The sequence below is a fragment of the Siniperca chuatsi genome, linkage group LG23 (assembly GCF_020085105.1).
Source record: "Siniperca chuatsi isolate FFG_IHB_CAS linkage group LG23, ASM2008510v1, whole genome shotgun sequence".
NCBI lineage: Eukaryota > Metazoa > Chordata > Actinopteri > Centrarchiformes > Sinipercidae > Siniperca > Siniperca chuatsi.
Window position 1 is genome coordinate 15,264,249 of NC_058064.1, and position 12,194 is coordinate 15,276,442.

The 12,194-nt window shown below is 39.6% G+C and overlaps 1 protein-coding gene across 6 annotated transcripts in view; it reads right to left on the bottom strand.

Moving 5' to 3' along the window:
* Positions 1-3,484: 3,484 nt before the first annotated feature.
* The window catches only part of tbc1d22a (TBC1 domain family, member 22a), a 124,890-nt gene continuing 116,180 nt past the window's right edge, over positions 3,485-12,194 (bottom strand). For 5 of the 6 annotated variants that reach the window (XM_044185330.1, XM_044185328.1, XM_044185325.1 and 2 more), the window contains one exon: positions 3,485-8,434. In XM_044185330.1, coding sequence (XP_044041265.1) covers positions 8,306-8,434 — 129 coding nt within the window. In that variant the 3' untranslated portion in view covers positions 3,485-8,305. The remainder of the gene's footprint in view (positions 8,435-12,194) is intronic. The other variant, XM_044185329.1, reaches the window with a different exon arrangement.

Consider the following 12,194-nt stretch of genomic DNA (forward strand, 5'->3'; position numbering starts at 1 on the left):
GCAGACTGACCAGAGTCGTCTTTATCAAGCGCCTCAGAATCACTCCTACATACTTAATTACAAGTAAAAGTCCTGCATTGATACAAAAATCAGCAAAACATACTCAAAGCATCAAAAGTAAAAGTATCCGTTTGTCAGAATGGGCCGTGTCAGTGTCACATCATTATATTATTGGGCCATTATTGTTGAGGCATTAACATAAACAGTACTTTAATGGTATAGCTGGTGGAGGTGGAGCTAATTTGAACTACTTTATATACTTTTGGGTAGTTTAATCTACAATACTGCATCACATTTTATAAACCGATCACGTTCTGTCATGTTCTGTTATAAGTTTTGCAAAATCTTAATCGGAAAAGTAACTGACTGACTATAGCTGTCAGATGAATGTAGTGGAGTACAAAGTACAATATTTGCCTCTGAAATGTAATGGAGTATAAGTATAAAGTAGCATGACATGGAAATACACAAGTGCTGTATTTAAGTGTAAATGTACTTAGTTACATTCCACCACTGGAGAAGGACTACTCCCAGCAGAGTGTGACAGCGGTGTTATATGACTCTCAGCCATAAGTAACATCTAAATCCACTTTGGTACTTACATTTATTTTAGCTTTTAAACTTATATCCACTTTGTACTTAATTTATCTTGCCTGTATTGTATTGTATTATAGTGTATTATATTCTGATTTGCTTAGTGCTTCTATTCCTGTGTGCACTGACGTGATAGTGAGCAGCTGTAACAAAGAGTTTCCCCTCGGGGATCAATAAAGTATTTCTGATTCAGATTGTGATTCTGAAGTAAGCCAAAGTAGACATTATGATGATGTGTTGTAGTTTTCTGACTGATGCGGTTTGAATTATTGAACAGCGGTATGCAGGAAAAAGCACCACTTTTTATGTGTATAAGCAAATATTATAAGTGACTAAGCTATCTAGGTTTTAAATGTAAAAGGACCCCCAAAATGAATAAATAACTTAGGCTAACATTTCATAATGATATTTGCCAATAAGCCATTTTGCAATAGGCTGTAAGTAATCCCTGGCAAGCCACTTGTGTGGCTTAAACAATAAATGTATATAGCTATAATTTAAAATTGTAGACAGTTTGATTCAGCCGTGTGACTTAGCCAAACCAGTCTATCTATCCTATCACATAATTTTACAATGCCTATATTAGCGCTGCGTCTTCCATGTATTGTGCATATTGCACACGCAGCAATGATGTTGCAAAAGGGCTGTCAGCACATCTCCACTGAGAACATGGAATTTATCTTCTCCTCCAACTCATGTGCTCCTACAGGTGGGGATAACATTGTTTCTGTAATGTCACCCAGTGTTGGGAAATATACACCGTAACAATATGAACATATCTCTTTAACACAGCTCCACTATCTGTAATTTCAAACAAGTGAATGAATGAATAAATAAATAAGTAAATGAATAACACGTTATTACTTTATTAATGCCAAAATCACTTCCTGTTGCAAAGCAGTGAGGTTGCAAGGCTTTTTTTTGTTTGTTGAGTATGTGCTCTCTTCTGCATCCCACGCAAGGCCTGTAAAAAAAAATATATATTTTTTTTTTTGCCAAAACTGTATCTTTTAATAAGCTCATAGTCACCAATTAATGTCTCTCCTGCCAGAGAATGTAAGCCTGTGTCTCTAACGGAACACCATCTCCCGGCAGCTCCTAACACGTCAGGACACCTCTGGAGCTTTGCTAAATTTTAGCAGAGATTGGAGTCTAAGTTAAGAAAGTTGATAAAATGCTTTTACTCCAAAAAGTACGAACACAAATGTGTCTAAGAATATATGGCCAGTTAGGACTCCTTTCGTACTCTGAGAATTGATAAATCCCGGCCCAGGTGCAGCAGTTAGAAGCTGTAGTTCCTTACAGACGCTCTCAAAGGTAGATGTACTTCTGTAGATAAAATGGAGACTAACAGATTTTCATGCTTTGAGAAAAGGTGCAGAAGAAAATCACTTAAGGAGATGAAACTATTATGAAGATGGCTTATGTATGTATTTTGACTTTAAAACATGAAATTTGCCACTCCTAAGCAGCCAAAAATATTTTTCCATTCCGGGCCCAACATATTTGGATCCCTCCGTTGCCTCAGCACAAACTTTAAATTGAAACTGATTTACATCACAGTTGCCAGCACCTCCACAGTGTATCTGAAATCCTCTCCAGAGACATCCTGCGTGTTATCCTTCATTGTGACAATAATGCCGTTGCTGTGCAGCTCCTCTCTTCGAAAAATTGAATCAGGAATAAGATTTCAGACACGGGCTTAAAATCCCACAAAAGTACCGTTAAGTCTGTCTCGACATTTCTGCCTTAGTGATCCCAGAATGTTGCAACGTTTGTCAGTGTTGATGAAAAGGACTCACGCTGGCATGCGGTGGTTTATTGGCCTGTAAATTTGGGGAGTTAGGAGGGCATGGGGAGGTAAACAGCATAGGCTGATGCTAAAATAGTGACACACTGTACAAATAAACAGCTACAATATGCAGAGAGGAAAATGGCCGCGAGGAAAACACTAAAGGAAAAGTTGATTTTGCTAATATTTGCACTATATATTTTCTGCTTCATAGTGTGCTCCAGCTGCTTCTTGGTTGGCATGTCTTCCGTCTTTCATCACACATTAAGGTAGGGGTGTGTGTGTGTACGCATAAGCAGGCGCCTTCCTGCGACCATTATTGGTTTTAATGTATTTTTAATTTCCCATGAAGTGACTGGGGTCCTCAGTGACCGGCACTCCATAATTGGCTGGCTGTGTGAACATCAGTCAGCCTAACGAGAGCGAGGTAGCTTCTACTGTGGGGCTGCATGCGCACACACACACACACACACACACACACACACACACACACACACACACAGGTATGTACTTGCATTTGCAAGTGAATGCAGCCTGACTCTTGTTTTTGTGTCTTTTCTGTCTTCTCCCTTCCTTCCCGTCCTCTGAAACAACACACACACACACACACACACACACACACACACAGGAAAGAAAGTCTCATTAACCAAGCTAGTGCTGCCATTTCCTCCAGAGGGATCAGACAAGAAGTGTTTACCTGTTAGACTGTGTGTATGGGAACGGTGTATGAATACAACAGATACAATTAGCAAAATGTATTCATTACACACGTACAACAAGCAGGAGCAGTGAATCTGGGTTTGATCGAAAGCATCTGCATTGTTTCTGCGTTTTCATTATAGTGAAGAACTTCATTCTAGGCTCACTGGGGGACAGATCACTACGCCGCAGTAATGTGCTGCTGCAAGGTTTTTAGGCTGTATAGCTAGAGAGGCACTGGGGACACGATGCTCTGAAATATATCATACCTTGAGTTTGACTGCAATTGGACATGGAATATTTAGAGATACAGTGATTTCTCTCTGCTCATACATTAACACACAACAGTACTCTCAAGCGTGCACACATTCTAAGAAATCACACATACACAACAGGACGTCTTATTCAAAGCAATTTTGTCATATATAGGATTTATTTACACTTTCTATTTACAGATTTTTGTTTCAAAATCTTCTCTGTACACATTTTTAAATTCAAGAACCACTTCTCCTGTCACCCACACACTCTAGCATTATTAGATTTTTCTGAGTACTCAAGAGGCAAAAGACATGGGAGGGAGGGTTTTTTTTTCCCCAATTCAGTTTGGTTTTCATAAACATATTTTCACGGGTGGAGAAGTAGAGTGAGAAAAAAAAATACTCTAAAAGAAATGAAAGCAGCTGAAAATGTTACTTAAGGATACCCTCCTGAAGATCATCCAAAGAATGTTTGAAGTTTGCCTGTGTGTGTGTGGGCTACTAGAAAAAGGGCTCCAGCCAGATACCACCTGGGCCTTCATCACCATGGAGACGTGCGTGTGCGAGAAACAGTGGGTAACAGGCAGGCTAACGTGACATTGGTAGCATGGTAATGTGTGTCTGTTTATTAAACCATCTCTTTTCACAGAAGTCTGAGAAGGCAGCTACTTCTTGTTAAAGGGAAATTACTGCATATGACATTACAGCAAAAATAGAAAAAAACTCTTCCCGGGGGGGTATCCCTGGTCACCACTTCTTTCCTCCCAGTTTCCAATATGAACATGTGCAATAAGGCAACATGACTTCTTGAAAAGTAGGACTTTGGATAATAAATGGCACAATAATTGACAGTTCGTGAAACCCCTGTCCCCCTTAGTTACTGTTGCTACGCCTGTCAAGGTTTCCATTCTCGGCACATGTGCAGTTTACAATGCAGATTTATTACTCAAAATTCTTAGTCATTTTTGAAACACTGGTTCCTTGATTTCAGACAGAGGTAGACAAAAGCAGCTTCTCATTTCTAGCCGGCACCCGTTGAATTTGCTGTCTGAAATGACGACTGTTGGTGGCAGATTTTATCAGCTGTAGGTAGCTAGCTAATTAAGCTAACGTTAGCGCCATGAGTTGATTTAAAATGCTGTCTCTGGCTGACTTTTTAATGTCTCCAGCTGACTTTTAAAGGGCTCCTAAATATGCACTTGATGGTGGTAAAAGACTGAGACTAAAGCTAACAGGTCCCAGGCACAAAGTTAGCATCCTCGCCAGTTGATGACCCATATGGAAGACTAGCTAGTTAGCACTATTATTATAAGTATGATAAGTAAAAATATAACATCAGACCCTGTGTGACTGCTTCGCTTAAATACTTGTTTGTATTTTTAAATAGTATGTTTTCACTTTTAACATTACAAGACAAAAGCAGTTAAGGATGAGGACTAACAAATTACTTTGGTAAATGTAATGCAATATCGGAGAATGGTGGTTAGTGTTGCTGGAGTGTAAAAGTCCCCAAATCCAATAAAGGACAGGACAGAGCTGCTAACGTTAGCCTAAACTCTGATAGCATGCAGGACCAGCTTCCACATAGTGGGGAAATTCTAAGCAGTGGATGTGCTAGTCATAAACGGGTTTAAAATATAAAGTATAACAGCACAAACTAATGTATTTAGCTAATGATATGCTCCTTAGCCTTGAAAGTAACTCTAGGTTACAACTGTAGGTAGTAAGCTAGTTAACCGGACATAACGACAAACAATTGCTGCTAACGTCACTGTCCATTCCTTTTCCTCATGTTTTTGGTTTTGGAGAGGCTACCAAAAAAAGACATCACCCTCCAAACTCTTTAGATGCCGACTGTCGCTCTTACTACAGACCCATGCACAGTGCTTCAACATGTGCAGAAATCCAAAGCTTGGCAGGCCTGCTGTGCCTAGTTACGGTTTCTAAGCCTTGAATGGACAATGAATGTCCAGGGGAGGGGTTAAGCGAACGTTCAATTGCCAAGTTTGAACTATTAAATGCCCAGAGTGTTATTAAACAGTTCATGTTGGTGGCTAACACACCCAAAAACCAGATGTGCACAAAAAAAAAAACATTTTCTGTCTTTTCACAGCAAATTCAAAATGTCATACTATTGCTTGCAGAAATCTAAAACCTTTCAAGTTCATTTGAGGTCAAAAATATAACTAGGATGTTGTCTCATGTCTCCAGAGTCAGGCACAACTTCATAGGCTCGTCATGTAAACAGCATAAAAAAAATAAAACCGAAAAAGGAAAAGACAAATCTTTAAAATGCTGATTGAAAGAATATATCTCATACAAAAAGAGAGAGAAAGGAAAAAAAGGCTATAGACTTTTAAATTAAGTGCAGTTTTTCCTTGTCAGAGAGCATTGGGGAGATGAGGGGCTTGTGAAACTGGTGCAGATTGTGCAAAAAGAAAGAAAATCACGTATGATCAAAGACTGACAGCTCTCAGAGAAAAAGCGCAGAAACTTCCAAAGAAACACAACCCCGTTCCTCTCTCCTTCCATCTCCCCTTCACACACCTACGCACACCGTCTTTGCGGGCTGGGGTGACAATAATGGATCCTGGCGGAGTCGCGACGGGGGGCTCCAAACGTTAACAGCTTTGTGTTATGTCATGAATGTCTGATTACCCTCACCATCCCCCCATTACACCAATATGGTGCTACTGACTTTGGGTAAGACTTCCCATGTGTTCTATATGAACAGAGCAATGTAAGACAGGAAAAAGACAAAGGTACTGCAACAGTACAATTGTGATGACCAGTGTTAAGTAGGGAGTAATAAGGTTTTATCTAAATGCACTTGCTCTTTTTGTTCATTTATGTGCTGCTTACTATATGCAAAAATATTTTACATTAAAGGGTGAGTTGAATAATTGTCATCTGTTAAGCCTGTCAGGCTTCTGTCACATTAGAGGGGAGTTCAGTCCAGCTTTTCCCAGTCGAGGGAAAGATGTTAATGCATTTCCTGTCCAACGAAAATCAAATGTAACCACAATATTTAAAGCCATGATTCTGCTCTATTCCATCATGTTTTGTATTTACAGCAAAGGGCCTGTCCCTAGTGAAATTACAAATGCATTTTGAAAGTTTTTAAAATTATTTTGCCAGACCAATTGGAAAACAAGGCAATGGCGCACAAAGCTGCACCCTGACTTTTGTTTTTTATGACAATATGGAGGATTTTGAGACAGGACTGACGGATCCTGAAGCTGAATGAAGAGAGCGCTTTATATTGTGTGTCTAATACAGAACTAGGATGTCACAGTCTCCAATATCTCTGCTGATCTGCACAGGATAAACTGACAAGCTGTGCAGAATACAAAGTTAGAACAGACTAGTTTTAAGGGCACACTAGTGTAGAAGTTATTTTGTTAATTTTGCAGCAGCCTGGTGCTGGTTACACATGATTCAATTAAGAGAACCAATGTGTATCAAACATGTGTAATTGCTTTTTAAAGTTGCAATAATTCCTTATAGATGGAGGCAGCAAAAAAACAAAGCAAAAATGAAAACATGCACCTGCTGCTTTAATATGTTTATAGGCATTACAATTCACTTTGTGGATGACATATTAAGAAGAATCTCTCAATGTTGAACTCAGTACAGACTGCCTTACTGGTGTTCTCACCGTGATTACGTGATTTAAAGTTGTATTTTTGAGGTGGAACTACTGTTTGAAGAGAGTGTAATCAAAGTGTTTCGCTTTATTTGGGCTTAATCTCTGTTGCAAACGTCACACTTTTCATTTGTGCTTGTTGTTGGAATCAGCAAACTATCAAATGAGTAACTGTGCTGAAAACAGACGTGGTCCCCTAAAGCCTATTCTCAGCAACATGTCAGACTCTTTCCACCTACACCGAATCAACAGACAACAAACGTTTTTTGTGCACCCATGAAAATACGGCCCAAAAGACAGAAGGAGTGGAAGGAGTGAGAGAAAACAAAGAAACATATTAATTAAGGCAAAAATTGTTCATTTGGATCTTAAAAAACAACCCTGTGAATACCAAATTTAGCTTCCACGAGGATGATTCCATTTCTGAATGGAACTGCAAATAGTTTATTTTGATCCCATACCGATGTGTTCATGATACCGATGTGTGTAATGTCTTACACTTGAACGCCGTTATGTTGCAGTTCGTGTGGGAGGATGGGATAAAGGTGGGGGGACTCAGTCGGAGTGGTTTGTGGAAGGGGGGAGACATGCCTCCCCTCACAGACTGACAATCTCTCCCTCTGTAAAGTCCCAGCGTGTTTGAAGGGAAACAAACTGTGTCCCTTCTGGCACGAAGCAGGAGAGAAAAGAAAGACAAAAAGGAGATGTCATGTTCCATCAGGTTGTGTTGTCACCAGGAGAGGGGGTTCAGATACGTAAAGCATCTAGCGCTGTGCCCGTTTGCCATCTTTCTTTGTCTTTGCAAACTGAAAAAATAAAAAAGGGTCACATTTTTGCCTCTGGGGGGGGAACTATGTGTTACAAATAACAATTAGCAGGAAAGAACTTTTTCTGAGCCAGACTGATCCCCGGCGGTGCTGAGCAACAGCTTGTGGTCCTGCATCAGGCCTGAGGTTGTACTTTGAGGCGTTAGCTTGAGTGGACCAAAAAGTCGTGGTCTTCAATGATGACGAGGGCTGTGCACTGGACTGAAGGAGTGCACATTTCAGAGCTGATCAGAGAAAAATAATTTAAAAAAAAAAAGGCTCCATATCAACATGTTAGAATGCTACACCACATGTCCTCTCAAGTCATTGGTTGATTCAAATCTCTTAGTAGCTGAAAGGACCATGGGCGATATGGGTAAGGGAGGTTAAGAAAAGCTCCCCTTTTCCTTCCATGTAGGAATAGAGGTCTCTAAGTTCAGTAGACAACTGCAGGGCAGGAAAGGAGGAATAAGAGGAGGAGGAAGGGAGCAGCTGCAGAGAGCCACGCTTATCATCTCTTGTAGTGGTTGGGCGCGTCAGCGAAGGCAAACTTCAACCTGTAGGCCTCGGCCAGCAGTACACTCACTTCCTCGTTGCCCCAGTGCATTGTGGGAAGGTTCTGCAGGAGGATCATCAGACCCTGTTGGGGAAAAAAAGAAAGAACAAATTCTTAAGAGAAAAGCACAACAGACAACAAATCAGTTTCAGAGATAAAAAGAACAGAAACGATTGAATAGTTGAGTTTAGGAGAAAAGACATTCATTGATGTGAGACAATAAAAGTAAAGCTGTTGAAAAGGTTATTTATTCCCATGTTTTGAACAACGAGACTTGTGTGATGTTGTGTGTTAAATGAACTAAATGTTCCGACACATCCAGAAACATTACCGCTTTTACAAAAAAACTTGTAACAAAAAAAATTTATATTTTAAACGTTCATTATTACGGTTTTGTATTTCTCTGTCATGTAGCACAGTGTTAACAATGTTACTTATAACATTCTTTCTCAGCCCTGGAACTCAAACCATTTTCTAATGCCCCAAAAGCTATATATTTAAATAATTAAATTAATATCATAAACATGAGATGACTAGTCGACTAATGGCTTGAACTAACGATTACTAGTCGACTAGGAAAATCTTTAGTTGGGGGCAGCCCTATAGATTATACTAAAACCCAACAATCTAATTGTCAAACTCAGCAGCATGGGTTTAGGTCAGGATCAGACTCTTGGACTTGACCAACAACTCATTTGGGCTTGAAAAGTTGTTTTCTAAATAATCAAGAAGACGTCTTAATGTGTGCATAAAATACACATTCAATGGTTTATTGTTTCTCACCATCTAGTGATGTTTATTGTGGTTGAGCTACTGATATGTATACTTGTAAAGAAATATTACATAGTGCTGTAAAAATGGCAACATTTGAATGTATAACTGGAATATATTTTAAGTAACACGTTTCAGTTTTACAGTTTGTTCAATGATGGTGAAAAACTATTCCAGCCTCAGGTCTTTATTGGACTCTGTTAGCTATCTGTTTAGTCTGATCCTGAAAGATTAAATGAGGACACGACAGAGAACACCAGGTGCATAGGCCTGTGATCAGATGTCATTATCTGTATAACTTTATCCAGATACAGATCGCATGTTAATACCAAGTATGATTTGGGCCCAAAAATTACTTATTTGTAAACTACAGAGCCCAAAACTATGCAAAACTTTCCACATGCAACTACAGCAAAAAAAATAAAGCTGTAGTTGCATTTGGGATCCTACAAAGTATACCCTTCTGGTCTGAAATGTACAAGTGTAATGCTAGTGTAACAGACAGGCACAGTTACACTTGCTTTCTGCCTCTTCCTGTGTGTTTGAGTGTGATTCAGGTGTTATTAACTCAGTCAAAGCGGTTTAATAACAGCTGTGAGAAAGAAATAGTAGGGTGCAGGGTCAGGAAAGAAAGAATAAAATGTCAAGTACAATTCAGTGGAACTCAAGCCTTTCCCCAGATTCCTGTTCTGTACATTATTATGTAAGTAAAGAGACAGACAACAGCAACACACACCCACACGGACGCAAGTTCAATCTCGCCGACTAATGCCTCTCTCTCAAAGGGGAATGAGACTGGTTAGCAGTGAGACAGACTGAACCTGTGTGTGTGTGTGTGTGTGTGTGTGTGTGTGTGTGTGTGTGTGTGTGTGTGTACGTGCATGCTACGGATCAGTGTCCCAGGAGCTTTCATCATCAAGGCTGAAATCATTGCCGTGACAACAGGGTTTACAACCAATCACGGTGTTGATAATCACATCGAAGGACAAATCACGTTGGGTGTCCTGGTGTCTATACTCATCTGACTCCTGAGCAGAACAGTTACAAAAAAGTGTTTTTTTTAACACCAGTTAAACTATTTGAATGTAATTGTAATGAATTGTGTGTCAAAGTGCTTCTAAGTTTTTATGCACATTCCATCCTCATCTTTCTACAACAGCTGATAAAGTCAAACTACACAAAACTTTAAGTGGGTATATTCATTACAGCAGGGCACTTTGTATTATTTTACCCTCCAACGTATTAAATCGAAGGTGTTTGGCTCCATTAATTTTTTCCTTCCTCGCACGTTTTTAATGAGCCGGTGAGACGACCCTGATGACTTTTCAACAGAAAAGCATTTGTATTCCGAGTGAGGGTGGAAAAGTAAAAGTTTGCTTCGACTAATTAAGCTCAAAGCTGCAATCCTAGCCAGATTTTACAGATTAGGCTGCAGCTATGTTTCACCTCTGTCTTCTGAATAACTTAAAGGTGAACCCGGCTTAATCTCAGTTTTAACATACACTAACATTTTAAACATTTCTCTTAGCTAGGTTAGCCAGTGATTATTTTGTTGACTGGCTTTCATGAGCGTTTGAAATGTGTTAAAACCCTGATGGAGTATTTCAAAAATTCAAAGGCAGTGAGCGAGCGCTGCTAAAAATGCTAACAAATTCAGCCTCCAGTATCGTCAAACATAATACAGGACTCAGTTCATGATCAGACTCGCTCTAAAATGCTGCTCCAATATCACTATCATCAAAATCCAGCCGCTTGTTAATTCTACAGTAAAAAAAAACACTATAATAGATGCTCCTGGACGTTGACTTTGAAAGGTTGACCTAATGACATCCCTGTTGGTTCAGAAAGTCACACTTCTCTGAAGTATTTTCACTCTGAGGGATGGAGAGAGACGGAAGAAAGACAGAAAGCAGTCTGATCAAAATTCAGCTTGCCTTTCTCTCATCTGTATTCAACGGAGCATCACTATCAGCTCTCCCCTTTCATCGCTCACCCTCTCTCCCATTCACACACAATCCATCGCGATCCAACAATGTTGCTCACAGCTAAAGGACAGCATGTGAGCACAAGTAGGTTCATGTGTTGTAAATTTATGTTTATGTTATGCTCTGTGAAAACAGTCAGACGCTAAAAAATTTAAAATTTAAAAACAATGTTTGAACTGCAGATGTCCTACAGAACATCGGTCAGCACAACTGGATTTAAATCACCAATAACAAATATTTCATTTAAAAAGAACAAAGAGGGAGCAGGTAAAAGAGAAAATTTATTATTAAAAAAGAAAAAACAGCCATCCGTGAATTGTTCATGCTGCAACTAAATAAATTGCATGTAGTTCTTCCAGTCTCGAAGAACACAGTTTATGGGTATGTATGGTATGTATTTATGTGAATGTGTGTGTATAGTGCATCGTATGCATGTATTCTGTGCATTGCCCTAGTGGTCCTGGATGCCTGGGGCTAGACACCATGTACATCCCTACTGTACTTCACAGCCCCAGGCAAGAAGGAAAGCTTCCCTATAGAATAACAACACTGTATCCTGACTACACATGACTTATAGTGAAATTAATATATGCTGAGGCGCATCGCTAGACTAAAAGACTTTTTCTTTTAAATTAATTTTGAAGGCTTGACATCAGTGGACAGATTTATTAACCAAACCAGATAACTGAGATGCTGCGGATCCTAAAGCAAACCTTTAATACAAGGGATGGGGAACACTGCCCAATAAAACAACAGTAATGTAATTGACTTAAAGTCTTGCTGAAATTTAAATTCATTTCATACATCTTCTTGACGTACGTTACTCCGTGTCGTGATTTGAATCACAGGGTAATGTATGGAGTGGCCAGGTTACAGGGACACCTGTTGTGGTGAGTTTTGACAGTCTGGGGATTTGCCATCACTACATCTGTACCTAGAGAGACAACTAATGCTAGCTACCCCCCCCCCTTTGTATAATGTGAGACACAAACAGCACTGAGTGAGCGAGAGCTGCTGATGACTCAGCAGGTGTTGAAAAAATGAACAAAAAGTAACATCTAGTGGGAAGAAAGTGCTAACTTTTGCTT